This window comes from Rhincodon typus, chromosome 26 (genome assembly GCF_021869965.1).
Source record: "Rhincodon typus isolate 14 chromosome 26, sRhiTyp1.1, whole genome shotgun sequence".
Classification (NCBI taxonomy): domain Eukaryota; kingdom Metazoa; phylum Chordata; class Chondrichthyes; order Orectolobiformes; family Rhincodontidae; genus Rhincodon; species Rhincodon typus.
Window position 1 is genome coordinate 40,660,902 of NC_063357.1, and position 27,465 is coordinate 40,688,366.

At 40.1% G+C, this 27,465-nt stretch overlaps 2 protein-coding genes across 4 annotated transcripts in view; one reads left to right on the forward strand and one right to left on the reverse strand.

The window, feature by feature from the left end:
* Positions 1 to 2,436, reverse strand: part of LOC109922619 (ring finger and FYVE-like domain containing E3 ubiquitin protein ligase) — an 84,608-nt gene extending 82,172 nt beyond the window's left edge. The window contains exon 1 of the mRNA XM_048612395.1: positions 2,328 to 2,436. The gene's annotated coding sequence lies outside the window, so the exon portion shown is untranslated. The remainder of the gene's footprint in view (positions 1 to 2,327) is intronic.
* Positions 2,437 to 2,533: 97 nt separating this feature from the next.
* On the forward strand, positions 2,534 to 27,292 carry rfc2 (replication factor C (activator 1) 2). Of its 3 annotated transcripts, none has more exons than XM_048612701.1 (12): positions 2,534 to 2,644; positions 2,811 to 3,043; positions 5,881 to 5,950; positions 10,757 to 10,798; positions 11,972 to 12,078; positions 14,008 to 14,109; positions 15,897 to 15,997; positions 17,498 to 17,655; positions 18,458 to 18,523; positions 20,444 to 20,524; positions 21,557 to 21,670; positions 26,964 to 27,292. In XM_048612701.1, exons 2-12 carry the CDS (start codon positions 2,868 to 2,870, stop codon positions 27,072 to 27,074), a joined length of 1,128 nt encoding a protein of 375 aa, XP_048468658.1. In that variant the 5' UTR covers positions 2,534 to 2,644; positions 2,811 to 2,867; the 3' UTR covers positions 27,075 to 27,292. The 3 variants fall into 3 exon arrangements, with proteins under 3 accessions (XP_048468658.1, XP_048468657.1, XP_020366205.1); XM_048612700.1 differs by having other exon boundaries at positions 2,609 to 2,669; XM_020510616.2 differs by having other exon boundaries at positions 2,644 to 3,043.
* The last annotated feature ends 173 nt before the right edge of the window (positions 27,293 to 27,465 follow it).

The window sequence follows — 27,465 nt, forward strand, 5'->3', positions numbered from 1 at the left end:
AGGCTGCTAAAGGCATGGCCGAAAACAACTACAGATAAGTGGGGTGGGGATGGGAGCAGAAGACGCATCAGGAGGAGACTTAGAAATCTGAAGAGATGCCTGAACATCTGCTGTAACTAAAGAAAGCCAGCTAAATCTTGAAATGTACTTGAATGTACTGTAAAACAATCAAATGCAACTTGTGTCTCTAGAAATTGCACTGCATCAGCAATAAAAAAGGCTGTTTAAAGCGTGGCATGCAATAATTTTGAACTGATTAGTAAACATTACTATAAGTTACATGCAAATGAGACAATTCTATATGTGGGGGAGGGGGAAGATGAGTGTGTGTCTGTCTGTTTGTGTGTTATGTGTTGGAACGGGTTGGGAGAAGGAGAGGAACTGTTCCATCTTATCCCTTTCCTACTTTGCCAATGTCACCTTTTATTCATATTTACTCTCATCTTTAGTCTCTTGAAGGTTTAAATCCTTGATGGAGAAAGGTTCTACTGGCATCCGATATACCTTGATGCATATTACGCAAATGATTATTTGGGCATGATTTTAGATATTTAGCCTCAACAAGACATTTAACTATACAGGGCACCAGGGCCAAGTCAAGTCTTCCTTGGCTGCCACCTGAAAACATACACTTCCAGTAGGAGTCACACAAGAATAATCAGAGTGGAAACCTTAGCTCCAAGACCTGGGAATGAAATGCAATACAGTATCTCTGTAGTATCCACTAACTAATGAATCAGAATTAAATCTGGGCTCTCCCTGCCCAAAAGAAGGAACGAAGAAGCAATAATGTGTCCTGACAGATGTTGTCAAGATACTAAAGGTCATGGAAAGGTAAGCAGTTGTACACTATTTCTAATAGAAAGTAAGGTAGAACAATTGATAAGGGTGTTTTGAAAATGTTCTTAAATAGAGCTGGTCAAATTATATAACACTTTGCCACTGTTAATTGTGATTTTGAAAACAGACAATTCGGCTGGTTTTGAGAGAAATTAGTAATGCCATCGACCACTCCTCCACCTTTTCATGAACCTGGCGGGGGAGCAAAGGGAAAAACCAAGTATGTTCAGGGTCAGTCCCTGAAAAGGAATGCTAAGTGAGACTTAAGTCAGCTTGGGCTAGACAGCTGGTCAAGATTCAGAGAAATAGACTACCCAAGAAAAGTACTTTCAGCTTCAGCCTTCTAAAAAGATCCATGTGTTTTAGGTTTGCACCGAAAGATTGAAGCAAAATTATTTTTCAAAGTACACTATACTACAAAGCAACTTAAATTTGTTTGTGACTCCACCTCAAATTTTAAAATCAGTTCATCTTTATACAAAAGGGTGCTCTCCTCCACTGCACCCCCACCCTGACCACTTTCCTTTCTATGCTATGCTATCATATCTGTAGACTTTGCATCTTGAAAGCAAATTCCTAATTGTGAAGCCACTGGTCAGATCAACTTCAGGAAATACACAACATAAAACTTGAAATTCAAAACTGGTCAAATCAAGTAACATACCAAGAACGCCTGTATTTTGCGAGATAAATTACAAACATCAGGTACTATATTTCAAGATGTTTAATTGGTTAAACCTAGACTTTGCCACTAAATGAGTGAATTTTGAAATACAATGCAACAATTTTCACAAGACAAAGCTGATCAACAAAATGTTTGCAACCAGTATATTCTGACATCCTGCCAAATGAAATTTAATCCCTCTGGACTTTACACTTAAGTGTTTTGCGCATCTGAACCAAATAATAGAAGCAAATTCCTTTGAAATCTTTTAAATACATGGTTAAAAGTGCCAACAAGCACACCTACTTTACACAGTTGAAAGCAAGTACCTTCTAGGGCTTCTATGGTAAAAAAGAGTTTATCTTCAACTGAAGTTGAACAATTGGCGGAAGGCAGTGCTATTTGACACCTCGACTACTTGTCAGGAGGATAACAAAAGTGATAAAGACTGGGTGCAGGTGGCAGGTATTAGTTTCTTACTCAGGGAAGGCGGCTCCGTGGGCATTTAAGAAAAAAGTATAATGGCTTTGACGGTAGTTTCAAATGCAAAGAACAGGACGAGATTGTTGGAAGAATTCAGGCGCTTCCTTCATGAAACCCAGAAATCCTCCCCCTGAAATTTTGGTACAAAAAGTAACAGGATAGTAGGAAAGGAAAACTTCTGGAGTATTTTCAAATTAAAGCTAGTAGTTTGAAAAAGTTTTGGTGGGGGTGGTGAACGGTAGCGAATGCACTTTAGGCACTCCCTATGTTGCTGGTTAAACTTCCTTTAAACACCAACAGACACAGAGATATACAAGACAGCTAGCACCTTGCTACTTACCGTCTCGGCTTCTCTCGTCCTTTGATCGAAAACTTTTGCTTACTTTGTTTCATCAGCAAAGACGTTTAATTTCAGAGAGAGGGCAAAACTGGGGGAGGAGGGCGGCGAAGAAAAGTGACGGATCAGCAGTGGGACTGTGAAAAGGGTGTTGGAGTTGGGGAACAAAGTGACGATCGTTAAATGCCACTTCCCCCCACCCTTTCACTTCAGCTTCCAACCGCCTTCTGCCTAACACGGGCGGCAGAGCGACACTGCGCGCGCACGTCAGGCTGGCTGCCCTTGGAGGACCGGAGCCTTGGAGGACCATCTCCAGCCAGGTGGCGGCAACAGGGGAGACTCTTGGTAGCTTGCTGGGTGTCGTTGGCGGGACGGTTAAACGGCAGAAACATCAGCTAATCTTCCGCTCGGCACGAGCGGCTCAATGTTTAATGTGCGTTGATAATTCGAGAATTGTGTTTTTAACAAAATGCTTCATTTTCCGAGGTTTTGATCAAAGAGAGGAGGTGTTGACATTCGGCCTGCCCCTTCCCTGACGTAGAGATGAGTGCGCGGGAAGCGGTGAAAACCATGGAGACGGCGGTGGAGGGTGAGAGCGACACGAGCCTGGGCCTGGTACATACAACAGGGGATGGTGAGGCCCCGGAGCTTAAGGAGCACAGGGCTTCGGCTTCCAGTGCTGCCGGGCGAACGGTGCCGGCTGCGTATGAATTGCCCTGGTGAGTGAGTCTGAGATGTACCCCCATTCCCGTCCAACCATCCCCATCCCCTTTCCTTTTCCCTCTACCTCCTTTCCCCCCTCTCCCTTTTCCCTCTCCCTTTTCTCTTCTACCCCCTTTTCTCCTCTTCTCCCCTACTCCCCAGCTTCCCCCCCCCCCCGCCTCCCCCGGAGCAATTTTACATCCCCACTGCTACGTTGTGTTCGTTCATGTCTCTTGTCAGCATGAGTACACTTATTAAAAACAGAAATTGCTGGAAAAGTTCAGCAACTCTGGCAGTACCTGTGAAGAGCAATCAAAGTTAATGTTTCCTCAGAACTTCCGCGGACCCGACACGTTAACTCTGATTTCTCTTCGCGAATGCTGCCGGACATGCTGAGCTTTTTCAGCAATGTCTGTTTCTGATTTACAGCATCCACAGTTCTTTCGCTTTTTATTGTACATACCGTTTTCAACTTCTCACTTTTTAATGCCGTCACTAAGATAAGCCGATACCCCTGGCAGGCAAATCAATAACTAAGAGAGAGAGAACTGAAGTGATGGGTAGAATAGTCAAATTAGAGATGAGTTTTTACTTTTATTACAGGGAGTTGCGGTGTCTAATGTCTTGTCTGAATATTTCTTGGAACCAGGTTAAACAGTATCTACTATTTAATCTACTTTATAAAGAAGCACTTGCAAGGGTTTGAAATTTTAAGGGAGATAGGACTAACCAGTGCAGACAGTGGCCTGAATGGCCTCCCTTCTGCACAGTGACAGCTTTATGAATTGACTAGCTTGTAATAAGCTGGCACCGGGAAAAAAAAACAATCGTAAGATGCTGAAAGCAGTATGCACAACCAGCTGTAGCACTTTGTCTTCCTATGCACCATCATGCAGGCGTGAACTGACAAGTGGCAACTAATACTTGAACCTCCCATGTAAGCAATGACCCTCCAAAAGGGGAATCCAGCCACCACTCCTTGATATTCAATGATGTTGCCATTGTTAATTCTCCCACTTAGTGATAGAGATTGACAGCACCATCTAATTCAAAGCGGTGGTGAATTGCAGCCGTGTATCTTGTAAAATAGTAGTCACTGAATGAAAGTGAATCATTGGTGCAGGGAGTGAACTGTTTAAGATGTAGTGGATGTGGGGCACCAATTAAGTGAGCTGCTTTGTTCTGGTTGGTGTCAAGCTTCTTGAGTGCTTAAAACTACTGAGAAGGTTTGTAGCTCGGGTCACGGATGAGGTTGCAGACTTGCTCACCGAGCTTGATTGCAGATGTTTCATCACCCTGCTTGGTAACATCATCAGTGCGCCTGCAGTGAAGCGTTGGTGTTCTGTCCTGCTTGTTATTTATATGCCTCAGTTTGCTGGGGTGGTTGGCATTACTTCTGGTTCTGTTTTTTTCAGCGGTTTGTACACCGGGTCTAATTCAATGTGTTTGGAGTTCCAGTTGGAATGCCAGGCCTCCGGGAATACCCTGGCATGTCTCTGTTTGGCTTGTGCAATAATGGATGTGTTGTCCCAGTCAATTTGTGTCCTTTTTTTGTCCGTGTGTATTGAGACCATTGAGAATTGGTCGTGTGTCTTGGTGGCTAGTTGGTGTTCATGTGTCCTTATTGTCAGTTTTCTTCTAGTTTGGCCTATGTAATGTTTCTCACAGTCCTTGCATGGTATTTTGTATATTACATTAGTTTTATTGGTTGTGGGTATGGAGTCCTTTTACTCAGACTCCTAGGTATCAGGGCAGCCCACAAACCAACAACCAACCTGCGACAGCTACTGACGAACATAAAGCACCCCATACCCACAACCAATAAAACTAATGTAATATACAAAATAACATGCAAGGACTGTGAGAAACATTACATAGGCCAAACTGGAAGAAAGCTGACAATAAGGATACGCGAACACCAACTAGCCACCAAGAGACACGACCAATTCTCACTGGTTTCAATACACACGGAAAAAGGACACTAATTGACTGGGGCAACATATCCATGATAGCACAAGCCAAACAGAGACATACCAGGGTATTCCCGAAGGCCTGGCATTCCAACCGGAACTCTGTCAACAAACACATTGAACTGAACCCGATATACAAACCACTGAAAAACAGAACCAGAAGTAATGCCAACCACCCCAGCAAACTGAGGTATATAAATGTCAAACGGGACAGAACACCGATGCTTCACCCGAGGTGCGCTGATGATGTTACCTAGAGGGTGATGAAATGTCTGCAATGAAATACACTGGCTCTGTGAGCAAGTCTCAAACGTCTGGGGTGCCGTTGGAGCTGCTCTGATCCAGGCAAGTGGAGAATACTGCATTCGAGAAGAATGTTTTCACTCAAAGGGTAATGGAAATATCCCTGAAACTGATACTTAACCAAGTGAAAATTACAAAACTGAGATTCATGTTTTTTTGTTCAGCAATGATATTGAGGGTCATGCAAACAGGACAGGGTCAGTGAAGTTGAGGTGCAAAGCAGCCATGATCTGGTGGCAGAGTAAGCTCAAATAGCGCTTTCCTGTTCCTGTCTTGTACTTGACCTCTGCAGCACATCTGTGTATCACTATTTTTTGAGTTTCATTGTGTTTGCACCCCCATTTCCTCTCCTTGAGCCATCCAAGCAAAACCATATTATGTCATTTCCTATCCAAACCTTTTTCTGTTCACCCTGTACTCTTTCTTTAACAAGCTTTCCTAACACCATTTTTCTTCCAGTTTCTTGGCCATCTCTCAGCTTGCCTTATTGTGAAGTGTCTTTAATGCAAGTTATTATGACATGATCTATTTTTAAAATATGTAACCTTAGATTTAAAGAATCATTTTTCTGTTTCAAACAGGGTTGAGAAATACAGACCACTGAAACTGAATGAAGTTGTGGGCAATGAGGAAACAGTCAGCAGGTTGGAGGTAAGTTCTGGCACTTTGTTTTCTAGCCACTGATTCCACCCCATTTTTCCTAACAACTGTTTATGGTTGAATGAGATTGCCCACTGCCTTCATGTCATTAACTGACCCCAAGGTAAAGTTCTGACCACACATCCATTTCATTACTAGGACTTCTGTCATCTCACCTGAGTCTGCTCTTGGCACAACTAATGAAGCCCTCGTTTGTGCTTTTGTTACCTCCAAACCTAAGCATTCCAAAAGAGGTTTGCCTCCTTAAATTTGCGGTGATCTAAACTCCTGCTTGCCCCTGCTGTAGTGCACATCCAGGCCTATTGACATGTTTTTCTTGTACTTCTTGATCAACCCCAATTATGTCACTTCTTCTGTTTTAGAATTCTTGTTTTCAGTTTTCTAGTCCTTGTTTTCATGTCCCTCCACAGCCTTGATCCTCCTACCTCTATGACTTCCTCTAATTATGATCTCTTGCGCATCTTCAATTTTAATTGCTCCATCACATCGCCAAGTTTCAGCTGCTTAGACCATAGACTCAGCATTACCCTTGTTAAACCTCTCTGGCTCTCTACTTCCCTCTCACCTTAAAAACATAATCTTTGACAAAACATTTGGTCCAAATCTTTTGCTTCATAGTCAAACCTGGAATTATAATGCCCCTATGAAGTACTTGGTAGTGAGTCAGGATGAAGTGTTGTGACATTGTCAACTTTAAAGCCTGTTTCTTTAAACAGTTATATAGTAAGGAAATGAAATTTCTTTCTGTCAAAATACATCCGTATACTTAAAAATTACAAATTGACCTTCTGTGGTATTGCACGTCAGGAAACTGAGCCTAGTAGAAGGCAGGAGAATGGAGTTGAGAAATTATCCATGAGCGAATGGCAGAGCAGACTCGATGGGTTAAATGGCCTATATCTGCTCCTATATGTTATGGTGTTAGGACGTTACACCAGGATGTCAATGGCTCTCAACAATTTATTGTCTCATTTCCCCCAATGTTAAGCTAACAAATGAGGCTTCAATCTGCTTGGAAAACTGTTGAGTATGCGTAGTAGAGTTCCGTTTATTTGAAAGTTTTAAGTGTCAACTGAATAGGTAATAAACATTATGGCTGTAGTTATGGTTATTGAATACTTAATTCTTCAGTGGAGGATTTAGGCTGTTGGCTTACCAGCTGGAGCTGTGTTGAAGTTGAAAAATGCCTGTCTGAAGGAAGGTGAAGTGGGTGACGAGTACTGTTGTCAGAGGTCAGATACCCTCCCTGTATAGTCTGAGTTGAACAGATATGATTAACTGCTAAAGGAGAGATCTTATGTACCTCTTTGATGCATGTGGGTTACAATGTTAATGATTTGTTTTATCCTATTCATGGGAACGATGTTCATTAATGTACCAAAATTGGTTTGCACTTTGATATTTGGAAAGAATTTAAACTTTCTTGGTGTCTACTTAAGATTAAGGTTTACCAGAGACTGTGTCATTCTTTGGAGGAGGATGTTCTTTGGTTTAATAAAGAGATAATCTTGACTTTTCATGACATCATAGATGCTGCTTTCCTCTTATGTTCTGAACTGGAAAAATTTATCAATTTCGCTCCTAATTTCCACCCTGCCCTCATCTTTACCTGATCCGTCTCCAACTCACCACTTCACTTCCTCAACATCTGTTTCTATTTCTGAGGTTAGGCTGAGCACCAGTACACACTGCAAACCCACCAACTCCCACAGTTATCTCAATTATATGTGCTCATGCCCTGCTTTCAGTAAGGACTCCAATCTATTCTTCTAGTTTCTCTATCTCCGTGGCATCTGTTCTGATGATGCCATTTTCAGCAGGGGACCTCAAAACTGTCCACTTCAGAACACCACCATGATCCCTGGCCAACAGTTCTGTTGCAGGCCTGGTTAGTGGGAAGGGCTGTCTGTTCTAGTTTGCGTTACTGCTTCAGCTGAAAGTCCTGAAATGGGTGATCCCACAGGTGTTCTGTTGACACGGCACGGTGGCTCAGTGGTTAGAACTGCTGTCTCTCAGCACCAAGGATCCGGGTTTGATTCCAGCCTCAGGCGACCGTCTGTGTGGAGTTTGCACATTCTCCCCATGTCTGTGTGGGTTTCCTCCCACAGTCCAAAGATGTGCAGTCGGTGGATTGGCTGTGCTAAATTGCCCATAGTGCCCAGGGATGTTTAGGTTGGGTGGATTAGACATGGGAAATGCTGGGGTAGGGGATTGGGTCTGGGTGGGATGCTCTTTGGAGGGGCCATGTGGACTTGCTGGGCCAAATAGCCTGTTTCCACACTAGGGATTCTATGATTTTGTTTGTATACTTGGCTGTTGAAGACAAAGTGTGTCGTGAGGCATAAATGTAGTAGTTTGAGGGTGTTGGTGTTGCAGGGGGTCAGTGTTGCTGGCTCACCTAGTAACGAGGCCAGTGTTTCCTTAGCTAGGGGGATGTCGATCGAAGTAACCAGCGCTGTCACGTGAAAGCAGATCATAATTTCATCCTCATCAATTCTGGTGTCTTTGTTATTGAGGAATTCTTGGGCTGAGTGGGTTATGCCACTTACTAGGTGTGTTAGTTTCCATTGTAATTCTTTAGCCAGTCTGTATGTTGGTGTACCAACTAGCTACCGAGAGACATGACCAATTATGGCTCGTTTCCATACGCCTGGACAAGGAAAGCCACCAATTTGACTGCGACAACGTAACCGTCCTAGGACGAGCCAACCAAAGACACGCACAGGATTTCCTAGAGGCCTGGTACTCAACCCAGAACTCCAACAAACATGTGGAAATAGACCCCATGTACCAACCACTGCAAAGCAGAACCAGAAATGAGACCAACCACCGCATCAGACTGGACCACGTAAACAACGAGCAGGATGGACTAACAATGCTTCATCAGAGGCGGACTGGTGATGTTACCCAGTATGGTCATGAAACATCTGCAAACCAACCTACCAGCTCGGCAAATAAATCAACGACCACATAAGACTATTTTAGATTTAGTAATCAGGTAGGTTGTACAACGTACTTTTCTAAAAACACAATCCCTGATGCACTTGTCTTCCTTGTTACCCTTCCCCATCTGATTTGTCCATTCAATATACAGATTAAAATCACATGACATTGGTACTGCTTTTCTTGAGAGTATCTATTCAGGGGTTTATAAACAACTTCCACCCATGACTTCTTTCCTTTTTACTATTGCTTATTGCCATCCAAAGTTAATTCACTCACTAAATTGATCTTCCTTTATTAACCCTACCTATTTTTCCAGAACATCGAATATCCTTGATTGGACTTTGAGTCCTGGTGGCCTTGCAACCATTTCTCTAATAGTTAACAAGTCAAATTCATGAATACTGTTTTATGCTTTCGATTCATCTATGTTGATAAAAATGCTGCATGCATTCAGCTTCTTAAGCTTTGACTTCTTAGCATTATTTATTTTTTCTGGTTCTAATCTCTGTTGTCTTTTTCTGCTTATTTTCTGCCCCTTCCTGTCACATTTTAATATCATTCACCTCTGTTACCCTGTGCCCATGGCTGTACGTTTCTTTGATTTTTAAAACTTCCATTTGATTGGTCCTGCCAATCCCTCAACTAATGAATTTAAAGCCCTATCTACAACTTTAGTTGCATGAATTACCAAGGCCAGCATGGTTCCAATGAGTAAATCAAAATTGCGGATGCTGAAAGTCTGAAACAAAAAACAATTTGCTGGAGAAGCTGAGCAGGTCTGCTGGATTTGTGGAGAGAAAGTAGACATTTTAAGTCGTGACCCATGTTTAGAACCTTCCAATTACTGATCTCCATTCCAAAAAGCACCCTTCCACCACTATTGTCTTCTGTGACCAAGCCAGTTTTGTATCCATCTAGCCAGCTTACCCCCGAATCCCATGAGACTACCTTCTGTACTAGCCTGCTATGAAGTACCTTATCAAATGCCTTAATAAATTCTGCGTAGACAACATTCACTGCCCTTCCCTCATCAACCAATCTTGTCACCTCCCGAAAAAGCTCAAATCAAGTTGGTAAGACATGACCTTCCCCATGCAAACTCATGTTGCCTATCTCTAACAAGTCCATTCGCTTCCAAATGCGAATGAATCCTGTCTCTTGGTATCTTCTTCAACAGTTCCCCACCATTGACGTCATCCTTGTATTGTGGAAAGCCAGAAATCTAAGAAGTTGTATTTTTGATGTTAATTAGGTATATTTTAGCCACCTCATTATTACTGCATGACTGCTCTGGAGCATATTAACGAAATTTTTTGTTTTTTGGATAGTGGGGTGGGAGAAAGCAAGAAAGTTAGATTCTAACAATTGTTTACAATGCAGTGTCAGTAGTTATGTGTGGAGAACTTACGAGCCACCTCCAACTTGAGAGGGATGCTAGTCACTTGGTGAACAATAAATATATAATTTCTCAAATCTATAACACTTAAGTCTGGCTGATTTATTTTCATTCATAGAAATCAGCCAGAGTTCTGTGTTAGCCACAGTCTCAAATGACATTTTGTAGTTTAAACAATAATGGTTGCCTGCTTCCCCATCTAAACTGAATAATGAATATTTTAGTTCTGATATTGCGTACCTGTTAGTGGGACCTGGTCTCGATCATAGGCTTTGTCCTTCAGTGTAATAGAGTTTTTACTCTTTTTCTTTTATTAGAGACCTACTTTAGCTCTAGAACATTACAGTAGTTTCACATTTTTGTGATCCCTGTACTTCCAAATTGGGTCACATTTGAATATTCGAATACGGACTGGCCACAAATACTCTGTCATTTCATTATATTGTCTTTAACAGGTATTCGCAAGGGAGGGGAATGTACCCAACATCATAATTGCAGTGAGTATGAATCACTACCCACACCAACACCTATTTAATTATCTTGCAGGAATGTCATAGCAACATACTGAGACTTTTCCAGACCCCAGACTCCACAACGTTGTCAATCAACAAAAAGTTGATGTGGTCAATATATTCTGTTTAAACTGAAATATATTAATGCCTGATGTTTTGATAAGAACAAAACTACAGAAATCACGTTTTAAGCTGTCAAGCTAAAACCGTGTCTGCTCCTGAACTTATCTTCTCTGCTGTTCAGTATGCATCAATTCTCCCCTTAACTTGCCTAACTTACTGTTGCTGCTATTTCATGTTTTAACAGTGACAATTGATCAATGTTCCTTTAGTGTGGACGTAGGTGATGGTTAAGCGGTATTATCGCTGTTAATCCAGAAAATCATCTATTGATCTGGGGAATCCTACTACAGCAGATTATGGAATCTGAATAAAATAACAAAAAAATCCTACTGGTGACCATGAAACCATTGTCGACTGTCAGGAAAAACCCGTCTGACTAATGTACTTCCAGGAAGGAAATCTGCCATCCTCACCCAGTCTGGCTTAGATGTAGCTTCTCTTGGTAATGGGGACCATGAAATGGGGAGGCACAAATACTCCACGTAGGAGTAGTCCATTCAATATGATATGGCTGATCGTCCTACACAGCGCCTTGTTCTCACTTTCTCCCCCTATTCTTTGACCCTTTAGCCCTTATTATGCAATTTCTTGAAAGTCTTCAAAACATTTACATTTTTACAGAATTTTTGTACAAACCTATCTAGTTCACTAATGTTCTTTTGGGAAGGAAATCTGCCATGCTTACATGTGACTCCAGACTCTTGGCAATGTGGTTAACTCTTAACTGCTGTCTGAAATGACCAACCAGCTACTTGGTTCAAGGGCAGTTAGGGGTAGACAATAAATGCTGGCCTTACCCATGAAATTTATTTTTTTATCAAATTGTTCTCTGATTATTTAACAGATGCACGTTGGTTGATTTATGGAAAATCAACCTTACTGCCACAAACTATATAACTATTCAGTGGTGGTGTCCAAATGATGTACATAAAATATACCTATAGAGTTGAAATGAGGTATAAGATGCAATTTAATAAAATATATAATAAATGAGAAATAGAATCTTTAAAAGCTAATGACTTGTTTGTTGTTAAGGGTCCACCTGGCACCGGAAAAACAACAAGCATCCTGTGCTTAGCACGTGCACTGTTGGGACCTGCACTGAAAGATGCTGTTCTTGAACTCAATGCCTCAAATGACCGGTAAGATGCATGATATAGTGCATTGATTCTAACGATGAATTGAGATGATTTCTTCTGATATCTGTAAAGTGGATGAGAGTAATATTATTTCATCTGGATGGGATTTTGGAGTATGACGATTCCTTGGGAAAAGGAAAGTAAAATATTTTCTGGTGCATCATTCCATGACTCCTCATGTTTCATATGGAATAGTTGTTAAATGTTTTCAATAATTGCAATGGGGTCATTGGGGATTAGCATTCCAACTGTTGCCTTCATTATGTATTGCTTTCCCTTTTTGTTTACTTAATGCCATTGCTCCTAATGTGCTAGCCTTCCCAAGGCAGAGTACAAAGTCTAATCCATAACTTCTTTTCCAGCAAGTGAACAAAAGTGACTGCATTTTTTAAGCTTAGATGTGATGGCACCTCATCAGTTGAGCAAATTTTGCTGCTGCTATTTATATTTAAAAATACAAACGAAAGCAAGTGAAGCAAGCAGTTGCTTTTGATTGTAATCATAGCTTAAAAAGAAAGTACATTGTCTTGGAAGCAGCTGGCCTCTTGTTGTGTTGGGCTGTTGCAAAATATAATCTTGCACAATATGTTGTGTTTTGAAATAGTCTTTTCCCAATGTTTTTATTTTAAATCCCCATCTGACCTTTTTGCTTCAGTCAGGACTGATTATTGGAACAGTAAGGGCAGTTAACATTGGCAAAAATACAATTAAATATGAAAATCAAAACACGACACAATGCATTTCCTGCTGCTGTCCATTCACCTGTAATGTCAGTTGCTATCTACTAATTCCATTTGACATGAGTAAATGGATTTTGTAACTCTACTAAACTGTAATGTATGGCTTTTATGTGACAGTTGATAGTGATGAACCCTTGAGATGATTGATTTACAGAGCTGAACCAGCGAGATTATCTCATTTCTCCAATGTAGGTATTAAAAGAAAAAACTTGGATTTGAGCCATTCGCATCGTCACAAATTTTTACAAGTGTCTTTATTATCACAACCTTTATAAATAGACTCCAGCATTCTTCTACTTGCTACTATCCTTTGTTCCTTCTGTTCACACTTGCATTTTACTCTTTTTTTTTTTTACATTTTAATTTCCATCTTTGTTTCACTCTCTTTTCTTCCCGTTCAGGTTCCCATTCCTTTTGTTACTATAGTTTTAAAGCTTGGTAGATGCCTTGTGAGAATTTTGGTTCTGTCCTGCTGGGGTGCAAGCTATCCAACTTGCTCAGATCCCATCTTTCCCAGAATTGCTCCCAAAGCTACAAGGATCTAAATTCCTCCCTCCTGTACCATCCCTCTAGCCGCAACTTTAACCAATCTATTCTGCCGTTCCTGACCTCACTAGCACATGGTACTGGGAATAATAGATCTTGCTTTTTAACTTATTTCCTAGCTCGGTGTTCTGCTAGCAGGGCCTCATCCCTTTATTTTCTAACCTGGTTTGTAGGCACCAATGTGGACCATAAGCTCCTGCTGTTCTTCCCCTTCAGAATGTCACTGTGTTCCTGCCTGGAACAATCAGGCAGTGTGGACAATAAGGCTGGCTAGAAGAATAATTTGAACATATTTTCCCTAAAACAACTGCTACCCCACCGGACACTTCTGACCTGCCTCAGCCTCATGCCTGCCTCAAGATACTGATTATTGAGTTAATTGTTAATTAAACTCCAATACCTGAAACGAGGCTGGACAGAAGCAGAATAAAATTCTTCTAGCTATCGTCTTAGCCTTCGCTTTCAGAAGCCCTCCTTCAGTGAATGCGAACCTTTTCATTTCTTGCATCAGCTGCCCTGGTTCAGCAAAGTTTGAGAAATTTAAATTATTTCTTGGATTGTGTAATAAATCTGTCCAGCACCAAATATTTTGTCTTTGATAATGTTGAATTATGACTGATTTGAATACGGCTTGCCATTGTTACAGGGGTATTGATGTGGTCAGAAACAAAATCAAAATGTTTGCCCAGCAGAAGGTCACACTGCCAAAAGGTCGTCACAAAATTATTATCCTGGATGAAGCTGACAGGTGAGGGGATTCATGTATTTCAGAATAAAAGTCTTATTGTTTCATTTGTAGTTCAGTCTGAGACAGCACGCAGATGTCATCAAAACTTTAGTATGAATGTGGTAGGGATTTCCCTTCCACTGTGTATTTCTGGTCAGCTCGGCATTTTTCATTGCCTTGCAGTCGTGATCATGAATATTTAGGGTAGATGCAAGTTAAAATGCCTGAAGGCTCTGGAATGAGCTCTGTAATACTAGTCACGTTATTTGAATGCAATACATTGAACAAGAGTTTATTTGTAACCTGCTGCTTGAGAGTAACCATTCTATGTGCAGTAGCTTTTAAAGTTGTAGTGACTTGCTGCCAGAAGTCACCAACTTCTACTTTGGCTGTAAGTGCATATTTAAGTAAACCACTGGCTATGCTTCCCACCCGCCAAGTGAGGGCACATGGATTGAAGTCCCACTCCAGGATTTGAGCGCACAGTCTATTGGACCCCCATGCCTTCCTGAAGCAGTACTAGATTGTTAATAGCCCCTATCTTTCTGAAGTGTTAACCCAAAGGTTTCATTTGCTTACTGAGTAAGTACACAGAACGCATGGCTCCGTTTCGAGAGAGACTTTTATTTTCTGGGTATCCTGACCAAAATTCATCCACAATAGCACTGTTTTTTTGAAGGAAAATAATGACCTTCATGTTATTTCCTCTGCAGGACCAAGCTATGTGTAATTGGCTTTCACACAACAGTCACTGCATTTAAAAAGTAAATAATTGGCGGTAAAATACTTTGAAACGTTTAGAAGACTTACAAGGGGTTGTAGAAGAATCCAAGCTTTCCTTCCATGTATGGCAAGTGTATACATTTCGATGTTGTTCACTAGAGCTGAAAATATGATCACTACTGTTTGTGAAATGTAGTATCTCCATATTTGGCACAGGTCATTCCATTGTTGCTGACGGTAAAGTCATTACAGATGGGGAATGAGTATAGTGTGTTCTCAACCTCCAGTGTGATATTTGATCCTGAGATATACTTGCAACCTTATTTATGCTACCTCAAAGAAAGCTTGTTTCCAACTCTATAACATTGCCGACTGCCCCTGCCCACAGCTTGTCTGCTGATGAAACCCTCTTTCGTGTCTTTGTTATGTTCTGCTTGACTCTACAAGTGCACCCCGGCTGGTGTGTCATATTTAGAAATTTAACTGTCCAAAACTCAACTATTCATGTCTCAACTCACAGGAAGTCAGATTTCCCTTGTCACTCTTGTGCTTCTGACCTATACTTTGCTTCCAGTCAAGCCACGTCTTGATTTTTAAAATTCCTGTTTTTGTTTTTAGATTCCTCCATGGCCTAACCACTCCTAGCTTTTTACTCTCTCAACTGTCTGTTATCTGCACACCCCTCTAAATCTGGTCTATAGGTCATCCCTGGTTTTAAATTGCTCCATATGCCTTCCATTGCCTCGACCCCCAAGCTGTAGAAGTTCTCACCTCTCCAGCACCTCTAGCTCACTTCCTTCCTTGAAATCTACCTCTCTGATCATCTAACCAAAGATCTGTGTGGCTTGGGCAGTATTTCACTATATAATGACCCTGTGAAGCATATCAGTAAGTTTCATTATGTTAAAGATACTATATAAACAAGTTATTGTGTAGACACCAGCTTATTTATCAGACCATCTTGCAGAAGAGTGTTGAAACTTACTTGAACCGTCCAGAGGTTCCCACAGATGAGCAAGGACTGAATAATGCTTGAAGAGAGCTTATTATTTATTTGATATTATTCAGCTTTTTTAAATTTAAAGTATGACAGATGGAGCTCAACAAGCCCTAAGGAGGACAATGGAGATTTACTCTAAAACAACTCGCTTTGCACTGGCATGCAACGCTTCAGACAAAATCATAGGTAGGTTTTGGTGAACAGAAATTTACAGATGCATCTCCAGAAGTTATTAAAATGACTACTGTCCTGTTTTGGGGTGTTTACCATCTCTCCATGGAAGTTATTTTTGTTAATTTAATCTGTGCTGTTGAAAATCATGTGTTCTCGATTTATTTTCAAAAGGCCTGTTAAAGGCTGCAAAATGCTGAGAGAATCTTAAAAAGACAAGAACTGCAGGGAGAAGGTTCAGTCTTCGATGTAGGACTATATACACATTTAGTCACATAAAGCAAGTCAATGCTGCACTTTTTATCATATTGTGTAAACACAAATTGTATTGATTTACATAAAGGGTCTCATTTCTCTGTTTACACCTTGACATGGAATATTCCTCAGCTTACTAACTATTAACTCTGTTTATCTTCAAAGTGACTTGATATATTGCAATATTACATTCATCTGACACCTGCCATATGTCGCTGTAGTGCCTCCAAGCAATTGAAACTTTTCTAAATTGCAAAGACTCTTTTTTTTACTGTAAATAGCCTTGCATGATATCAACAAAGCAGGTGTTGCCCTGGTGGCAAGTGATGGAATTGTAATCCCTCCTGGGGCTGATCTTGTGATTTGTTCGGCTCATGTCATTCAGTGGTTTATTTTTAGTAGTTTATCACTTTCTGGCCTGGATGCTCTTGGCAGCAAACATGACTAATCATACAGTTCAAAACCTGAGTTGAGTGACTGGATCTAGGCCAGGAGACAGTGTATCTCATGATCCTGATGGCTGTCACAGGAGGTTGTAAACTGGAAGATTATATTGGGGGGGAAATACAAGAAAGAGATTGCAAAAGTGAAGTGCCCTTTACCTGTTGCTATACAATTTAACTAAAGAAGTTATTTTCTGTTTAAACCTTGTTGGGTGCTATTACTATACAGCACATGGTAGTATTTTCTACATGCCTGAACATGATTGATTGGGTGTGTCTGTGTACTTGAGATGGTCGTTAGACAGATCCAGCTGTGCCAGTAACCAAATCATCTCCTTTTAACTCTACTGTGGTTAGTTTCTTAATGTCTGCAAATGATTTAAGTGATATTTATTGAGTATTTCATGTGATGCAAAGGATGCAAGTTGTGTGGAATTACAGGGCTTGCCAAATAAGGAGGATAACTATTCTACTAATTGGTAGAGCCTTCAAATGTTGTGCTATTTCTTTGGTGTCTCGAGTTCTATGCCTGAAAACAACTAGTCAGAGGCAATGTTTGGCTGTTTGTAATGACCTTCTAAGGGAGAAACTTAGGCAGAGAGCTCTTTGCCCAATCACAAAAAGATTGAAAGATTCTTTTCATAATGACCACTTTCTGTCAATCAGACCAAGCTCTAGAACAAATTTGGAAGCCTAGATTCTCACCCTAAAGCACCCTTGCTTTAAATTCAACATTCAGGACGTTATTGTTTCTACTGATTTAATGTGCTTCTTTATATACTATTGAGTTCATGTAATATCCTTGGCATGTTCATAGAACCTATCCAGTCTCGCTGTGCTGTCCTGCGTTATACAAAACTCACCGATGCTCAGATCCTTGCACGACTGATGCAGGTGGTTGAGAAGGAGAATGTCCGGTATACAGATGATGGACTGGAAGCTATAATTTTCACAGCACAAGGAGACATGAGACAGGTAAGATCAGTTTTGGTCATGGCACAGTGTAGAATGGGGCTGCTGATTACTAAATGTCATGTGTTAACAGCACCAACTGCAACTTGCATTTATGGAGCACTGTTAGAAGTTAATAAACATCCAGAAATGATATCAAAAAAACTTCTAAAAGTAGGCAACATAAGCCATGACTGTCTGAAAGAAGGAAAAAAAGGTTTATGGATGGAATTCCAGAGCTTAGATAAATTTGCACCAAAAAATCTAAGTGAGCTGTTTACTTTGAATTTTTGTCCTTGTTGTATGAAAGATATCAATATTAAGGTATTTAAGAGTTTCATGCTTCAGATCAGGTATCTCTATAAGATACAAAATCGATGTGCACTAATATGCTTTTGTGCAAGAATCCTCTGTTACCAAGATATAAGGTGACTAATTCGCATCAAATTTTCAGTAATTTTCACCAAACTCGTAACAATACGGTTGAATCTACAGAAACCTGGGAGAAAAAATAAAAACCCAAAAGAACTGCAGATGCTGAAAATCTGAAACAAAAACAAAAATTGCTGGGAAAACTCAGCAGGTCCAGCAGCGTCTGGAGAGAAAGCAGAACTAACATTTTGGGTCCAGTCACCCTTCCTCAGAACTCAGAGAAAGAAATTGTTTACTGTGTTCCTCTCAGCTGAATTTGTATAGCCAAATGTTAGTATTACAGTATATAAGTCTTTGAATAGATATTCTAAATAGGTGAACTAAGTTTTGTGTATTTTTCAGTTGATTTTTGATTTTGGGATCCAAGAACAAGCTTTTTCTTTTAATTTAACAGGCTTTGAACAACTTGCAGTCAACACATTCAGGATTTGGGTTTGTTAACAGTGAAAATGTTTTCAAGGTAAGTGCTCATTTTTAAAAAAAAAAACCTGGATTTACCTAATGCCTTTCTTGACTCAAAACACTTCCCTGCAAAATTGTTGCTGAAGGTTATGGCAAGTTATTCTGATAAGAATATTGCCCTGAACACGGAGCATTTACAGCTCCTTGTCAATTGATGTCATGAGATTTTCTAAATGTCTGTCAGAGCAAGCCAAGCCACTAGTTCAGCATCTGTTCTGCAAGTCCCTTCAACAGTGCAGCACACTGCAAGAGACTACTGCAAATTAGCTCAGATTTTTATGCTCAAGAATGAAGGCTAAACCAGTGTTGCATTTGTTTAGTTGCAAAATGTTATTGTTAGTTTACACAAAATTCTATTGTTTATCATAGTTTGTCGGCTGTTCAGTGATTTTTCTGTTGGATGTGTTTCAAAGTCTTGAGCAACTTTTGTTTTAAATAATAACATATATTTCTTTCAGGACACACAATGTTTGCTTTAGAATGACCACATTAGTTCTGAACTTTTTTGCATAGAGTTGTTACAGCGCTTCACATTTTTCATTATTTTACTAAATGCAAAGTAATTTCACTGAATATTTTAATACTTTACAGATTATTTTAATTTGTTTAGATTTATTCCTTACATATTAAGAGAGCAGTAGCTTTTTTTTAGCCCTGTGTTCCAAGCCAATAATTGTGGGCTTGATCTCGTTATGTTCCTTTCACTGCAACATTTTAGCCAAGTCCTTACTAGGAGCATAGAATTAGTGAATTCTTACATCAGTGGAAATGAAGAATGTTAGAGTTTAGATATCACCTCTGGCAGTTGGTACCACTTCAGGCTTTGAAATATGGTTTTTGGGTTAAAGCTCCATTTTGGATTTAAGCACACAGTTGAGGATAACAGTGCAGTGTAACACAGGGGAATGCTGTGTTGTTGAATCTCCTTTTGAGTTAATCAAAGGTTCTGCTTGCCAGTTCAAATAGAAGTCAGAGATCTCATGCCACTGTTCAAAGAAACATAGATAGGAGCAGGAGGAGGCCATTCGAGCCTTTTGAGCGTACTCCGCCATTCTCCATGATCATGGCTGATCATCCAACTCAATAGCCTAATCTTGCTTTCTCCCCATAACCTTTGATCCCATTCGCCCCAAGTGCTATATCTAGTTGCCTCTTGAATACATTCAATGTTTTGGCTGTAACTACTTCCTGTGGTAACGAATTCCACAAGCTCACCACTCCTTGGGTGAAGAAGTGTATCTTCATCTCTGTCCCAAATTGTTTACCCCGAATCCTCGTACTGTGACCCCTGGTTCTGGACACATCCACCATCGGGATCATCTACCCTCTCCAGTCCTGTTAGAATTTGAAAAGTCTCCTCCTCCTCCCGCCTCAAGCCATTTGTCTGAAGTCTAGCAAAAACCATCCCAACCTAGTCAATCTCTCCTCATACAGCAGACATGCCGTCCCTGGAATCAGCATGGTAAACCTTTGCTGTACTCCCTCAAGTCTTAACTGACTGATCACCAAATAAAGCAGATTATCTGGGAACTCACTTTGGGGACTCCAGCCAAAGAAGTTGCTGTCTCTATGAATATAACTGGGTATACTCAAGAGTAATATGTTGGTGGTGAAATAGTTTGGATCATCTTGACAATGTACTATGGCACTGCATAAATAGAATTTTCTAACGTCTAGCATATTGAGGGCGCATTGAATGGTCTGCCATGGTTGGACATATAACAAACGCAAATTCAGATATCGACAAAATTGATGTCTGTGATTTTAGTTGGGCTTGCACAGACTACATCACGTACAGTTGGAAAAAATGGACTGAAGAGATATGGCAGCTGTCATACTTGTACTCTCGGTGCTTTTGCCTGTTATAATTGAGAACATCAAGTTCTATCCTTTTACCAAGTGCCGCTGTTTCCAATAGGTCTGTGATGAACCTCATCCACTTCTGGTAAAAGAGATGATTCAGCACTGTGTCAATGCAAACATCGATGAGGCATACAAGGTAGATTCTACATGATTCTTATAATTATGCATGTTTATACATAACTCTCAAATATAAATTTATCAATATCTCCTCCTTAAGCTTTTATTCAGCTAAAAATGGAGGAAGCATGATATAAGATGGGTCCATCAGCCTGATTTAACCGAACAACAAATGTTCTGACTGTAGCTGCTGCTTCATGACAGTTGCACGTGCAAAATGGAACCACATCTCCGCTCTTTTACCAGTTTTCTTCCTCCCAAGTTTATGTTGCAGGTCCAGGATATTCCCGATAATCTTCTCAATAAAAGCTGCTACCCTTATCATTCTCTCATTCTGAAGCCAAACGTGAGAATCTCAGACATATTTTCCTGTCTTAAAGGTTGTAACAATTCAATTGCCTCATTAATTTTTACCCCATCTTGTTCCTTTTGGTCCATGTAGTAGCCTTGTCCTAATGCTGTCGTTTCCTTCTTTCAAAACTTACTCATACCTTCTTCAAAATGCCATGTGGGCAGTGTTCCCTGTAACTTCTGAGTGTCGCCTATTTCTTTTGCTAATTGGTCCCTAGAATATTGCTGAGTATTTAAGCACCTCAAAAGGAAACATCCTCAATTTGTATTCCAGAATGCTGTGCAACTTAGCGGGAGCATTACATGTGAAAACTTTTTAAGTGCAGTGTTTCACTCTTGCATGTATGTTTACACTGCCCAACTGTCCTTTTCACCTAAAATTAAACAAAACTGTGAATGCTGAAGGTCTGAAACAAAAACAGAGAAATTGCTGGAGAAATTCAGCAGCTCTGGCAGCATCTACAAGAAAAAGCAGAGTTAATGTTTTGAGTCCAGATGATCCTCCTTCAAACTGTGCTGCCAGACCTGATCAGTTTCTCCAGCAATTCCTGAATTTTTTTTTTTTTTTTTTTTGTTCTCTCTTTCACCTCCTCTATTCATTGTATTTTCAGTTGATAGATATTTTGACTTTATATTGCTCTCCATAGGACTATTTGACATGTGTTTCACTCCTGTCCTCTTGTGGTTTTGTCATCTTCAGGTTGTTGCTCATCTCTGGAAGCTGGGTTACTCGCCAGAAGACATTATTGGCAACATCTTCCGTGTCTGTAAAACTTTCCAAATGCAGGAATACTTGAAGCTGGAGTTCATAAAGGTGAGAAGGGTTGAAGGCACAGAGCCCAGATTTTGCAGTCTGCTGCATCCAGCGTGAGAATAACATCCATCAGAAAAAACTGTTTCTGGGTTTGACTTGATCAGCTTGTTCGTGCCTTTGCCCCTTGATTGGGTAGTAGTGGGTATGTGTTGTGTAGCAAAGCTTGAATACATTTTGTTGTAGAACAGAGGGAGGTCAGCAATGTTGGAGGTGTTATCCTGCAGGCAAGATGCCTCATTGTAGTACTGGCAGTTCACGTAAATGTTAAAAAGTCTCCAAACATCTTTTGTCTGTATGGCATTCTGGTGCACTTGAATGTAACTTATTTTGTGTGAAGTGTTCTGAGACATTTGAGGCACCCTAAACAGTAAACAGTTATATGTTTTCCATACAGTGGAAGATGTTGGAACGAAATTAGTTTTCCTTAACACATACATTACTGAAAGAGTATGCAACACTGATATATATTGTATTACAATACACTTATACCCAGGAGGACCCTGGGTATTTCCTATCAGGATGTATTACTAGAACCAAAACCCCATTTACTAGCAGGGACTCTAGTCCCCTCTAAATTTGCTGGGATTTCAAATCTCATTGCTTCCTTCGTAATTTTATTCAATAATTCCAGCCTTTCACAGAGGAAATTGTAATTTTTTTTTTTTTGTTTTCATTTTTTTTGATTTTGAAAAGTAGAAGTTTGGCCCATTGTGCTTGTTTATGATGTCACACCTGTAAATAATGCTAACTAATGTCCCTCCTGTCCATTTTATACTGTCCATTTATACTGTCCTTTTATATAGACCTATCAAACCCAGCAACTGTTAGTAACTAGGATGCCAGTTAACAAATTGAAAATTCTCCAACCCTGTAAGCTTATCTTCATTAATATTCATAATCCAACCTCTCCATTTATTTTTAAAATCCTCGCTTTTGCATAACTGTTTTCAATTCAAATTTTATTCAGTACCAACTTCGTTATCTTCTGGTGCTGGTTTGATTTGCCAGCTTTCCATTCATGTTAATCTGGACATGGTAAATTTTAATGGAACAGAAGGGTATCTGCTTAATGTGCAATGTCATCAATTCAGCTGCTAAATGGGGTTATCTCAAAGTAATTTTAATGTGTCTAGTCCATCAGTGAGCAACTTGAATGTAAATCACTGAACATAACTTCAAATTATACTAGTTTAGTATACATGAGTAAGGTTCTGGTAAATTAAACATTTTTAATTTTTAAAAACATTTTGAAGCCATCCTTTTGTGCCAAAGAGAAAACCATATTATGTAAAAGTCCTTCTTTTGAACTCGATTAGGGAAAACCTAGCATGCACAATGTTCTGAGATGGGGCCAAGTTCTAGTGAAGCAGACTGTAGAAACTAAGCTTACATTCGATACAACTTGTGATGGAAATTCCACCAGTTTCTTATTTGCAATTAGTAATGTCAGAGTCATTACCATGGGAAAATCAGTGGAAACTTTACGCTTCTCTAATAGTTAGATAATTTGTTTCATTACAGAAGGCCTTGTGTTGTAGTGGGTAGTGTCCTTGCCTCAGAGCCAAATTTCTGGTTTTTAAAGTCCCATTCTAGGACTTGACAGCCAAGGAAGGAGAGTTCATGTGGCCAAAATGGTTGATTATCAACTTTTGTAAATGTTTCCTGCACACAACGGTGGCAGGCAGTAAGACTGGGAGAGCTTCCTGATCAGTCATACAATGGAAAGAAAAAGGTAACTCTACCATCACTATCCTTAGCTGCATGCTCCAACATTTATGTAAAAGTGTCTGTTTCTACAGAACCTCTGGCTCTTCAGTGGGGAGGGACCAGTTTGCTCCATTAGTTTGACAGCTGGTGAAGTTCAAATTAGTGCCCAACACCACTAGGTTCAGTTGTCATTCTGGACTCAACACTGCCTCCTTGCTCTATCCATGGTGAAGGTTATGGGCATGGAACCCGAGAAAGAGAAGTTTTATTTTTTAGTTCCTTGTGAGATGAATTTTTTCAAGCATCAGAAATAAGGTGTCAACGTGCATTTGGACTTTTCTTTTCAGCTGGTTGCATTGTGATGTTGACAAGAAGAAATGAGCCAGTCACCTGGATTTTCACTAGTGTCACAGGAATGAGCCCTTAGTGTCACAGGAATGGGCCCTGGGATGATGAGGCAAACAAGAGGATGGAGGAAAGATTGAGTGGGATGGGATTGTACTATAGGCCCCCAGTAGTCAGAGGGAAATTGAGAAACAAATATGTAGGGAGATCTCCAATATATGTAAGCATAATGTGGTTGCAATAATGGGGAATTTAAGTTTTCCAAACATTGACTTGGGACTGCTCAAGTGTTAAAGGTTTGGATGATGACAAATTTGTCAAATGTGTTCACGAAAATTTTCTTTTTCAATACGTGGATGCTCCTACTAGAAAAGGAGCAAAACTAGACTTTCTTTTGGGCAATAAGGCAGGGCAGGTGACTAAAGTAAAAGTGGGACACCTTGGGTCTAGCGATCATAATTCTATAGTTTCAAAATGGTTATGGAAAAGGATAAACCTTCCATAAAAGTTAGTTTTTAATTGGAGCAAGGTAAATTTTAATGGCATGAAATAAGAACTTTCAAAAGTTGATTGGAGTCGACTGTTATTATATGTAAAAGGATGTCTGATAAGTGAGAGGTGTTCAAGAGTGTGGTGACAAGTTCAGAGGCATTATGTTCCTGTTAGAATGAAGGATAAGGCTGGTAAGATTAAGGAACAATGGATGAATGAAGATTTTGAGGTTCTAGTCAAGAATAAAAGAGAATCTTATTTTAGATTTAGATGACTTGTTTCAATTGAATCTCTTAATATAAAGGCAAAGATAGGATTGGCAGATAAGGTTAAGGATAATCCAAAGAGATTTGACAAGTACATTGAAGGCAACCAGTGAGAGGGTAGGGCCCCTTTAAAGATCAAGGAAGTCATCTTTGTGTTGAACCCCAAGAGATGGGAGGGGTACTAAATTAATACTTCACAAGTTTTTACTGTGGAGAAAGAAAAGGGGGGCAAGAGAACACAGGGAAATAAGTATTTATGTTTTAAAAACTGTTCACATTACAGAAGAGGAAGTTCTGGAGGCCTTAGAATATAAAGGTGGATAAATCTCCAGGACCTGATCTAATGTATTACAGAACATTGGGGGAAGTAAGGGAGAAAATTGTGAGACCCCGCGCAGAAATATTTGCATCATCTATAACTAAGGGTGAGGTGCCTGATGACTGGGGGGTGGCAATGTTGTACCTTTGTTTAAGAAAGGCCATAAGGAGATACCAGGGAAGTATAGACCTGTGAATCTGACTTCGGTTGTGGATAAATTGTTGGAGCTGATTTTGAAAGATAGGATTTATGGACGGTTAAAGAGGCAAAAGTTGATTAGCGATTGTCAGCATGATTTTGTGCAAGGAAAATCGTGTCTCTCAAACTTGATTGAGGAAGTTACCAAAAAGATTGAGGGTAGAGGAGTAGCTGTTGTTTACTTGGACTTCGACAAGGTACCACACCGTAGACTAATCAGTAAAGTTAGGTCAAATGGGATTCAAGGTGAGCTTGCTAGTCGGATACATAATTTGGCTAAATGGCAGAGAACAGAGTGGTGGGGGAGGGTTGTCTTTCGAACTGGAGGCCTTAGACTGGCGGTCTTCCACAGGCCTTGGTTCTGGGTCCTATCTTGTCATTTATGTGAATGACTTGGATGAGAATTATAGAAGACACAGTTAATAAGTTTGTGGACGACACCAAAATTGGTGGCACATTGGACAGTCAGAGAGATGTACAGCACAGAAACAGACTCGTTGGTCCAACTTGTCCACACTGACCAGGTATCATAAATAAACCTAGTCCCATCTGCCAGTATTTGGCTCATATCTGTCTAAACCCTTCCTATTCAGATACCCATTTCTTTGCCTTTTAAATGTCATAATGAGGTTTTCTAAGATTACAAAGGGATCTTGATAAAATGGGTCAATGGGCTGAAAAATGGCAGATGGAGTTCAATCTGGAGAAGGTGTGAGGTATAGCATTTTGGTGCAACAAACAAGGGTAGGGCTTATACAGTTAATGGTAGGACCTTGACTAGTGTTGAAGAACAGAGGAACCTAGGGGTTCAGATATATAATTATTTGAAGTTTGTGTCACATGTAGACAAGGTGGTTAAAAAATTGTTTGGAATGCTTGCTTTCATTGCTCAGTCCTTTTGAGTATAGGAGTTAGGACCTCATGTTGAGGTTGCACAGGACATTGGTGTGACCTCTTCTGGAATAGTGTGTCCAGTTCTGATTGTCCCCTAATAGGAAGAATATTAAGTTCGAGAGGGTTCAGAAGAGATTTACCAGGATGTTGTCGGGTATGGAAGATTTGAGTCATAAGGTTGAATAGTCTGGGACTCTTTTCACTGGAGCAGAGGAAGTTGAGAGGCGACCTTACAGGTTTATAAAATCGTAAGGGGTTAATGGTAGGTATCTTTTCCCTACAGTGGGGGATTTCAAGACTAGGGGGCACATTTTTAAGGTGAGAGGAGAGAGGTTTTTAAAAAAGACAGGAGGGGCACTTCTTACAGAGGGTGGTTCAGATGTGGAATGAACTTCCTGAGGAAGTGATGGATGTGGACACAACGACAATGTTTAAAAGACACTTGGATAAGTCCATGAACAGGAAAGATTTGGAGGAATATGAGCCAGGAACAGGTAAGTGGGACTAGTTCAGTTTGGGATTATGTTCAGCATGGACTAGTTGGACCGAAGGGTCTGTTTCCATGCTGTATGACTCAATGGCACAGTATGCCAACAGAAATCCACATCTGAACCTACCCTGAAATGAAAAGTACTTTCTCTTGCTCTGGGTCTCATTCAGGTCAAATCCACAATATAAAAGTGATGAATATTTAGTGCTGATTTGCGTAAGTAACAGAAACGTCAGACCAAAATATTTTTTATATTTCAGTTTAGGGTTCATTGTTAAAGTGCATCTTTATATGATTGACTTTGCACTGATTTAGGTGGGTTAGTACTGATACAGGAGGAGAAAATTCCGCCTCACTTTCCTCCGTTGCCACAAACCGGAGAAAACAGGGAGGCAAGAGAGTGGCACAAACTGTTCTGCCCCTGGTTTGGTAATGTCACTAATGGTACACAGCTAAAGGAATGGGTTGGAAAAAAAACAAGGATTAAGATTGGTTTTATAAAATCAGAAGTGAACTTGTAAACTTTGATATGTTGTCAGTTATCTTAAAGAGTAAATTTTCCACCTTTCTCAATCCCTGCAGGAGATTGGATACACTCATATGAGAATTGCAGAAGGGGTGAATTCCTTATTACAAATGGCTGGACTGCTTGCTCGACTTTGCCAAAAGACTGCGGCTCCACCAGCTAGTTGATGTATGTGCTTCAACCTCCAGGGTATTTTTGTTTTTTGATGAGATTTAAATTTGCATCTCACATTTTTTATGTTGTCTCAGTAGACTTTCATTAGATACCTTTATTGAATACTTTTCTCTCTACATGAGAATTCTGTGGATTTGAATTCTGTATTTCCAATTTTGTACTATTTCTGAAGCTTATGTTACCTTTGGATAATAAAATCACGTACAGTAAATTGGTATAGTAATAATTTGAAAGCATGTTTTCCACTGTGCAAATAAACAACCTCAGAATACACAGTTAGTCATACGGCACGGAAACAAATCCTTCGGTTCAACTTGTCCGTGCTGACCAGGTTTACTAAACTAAACTAGTCCTATTTGGCCCATATGCCTCTAAAACTTTTCT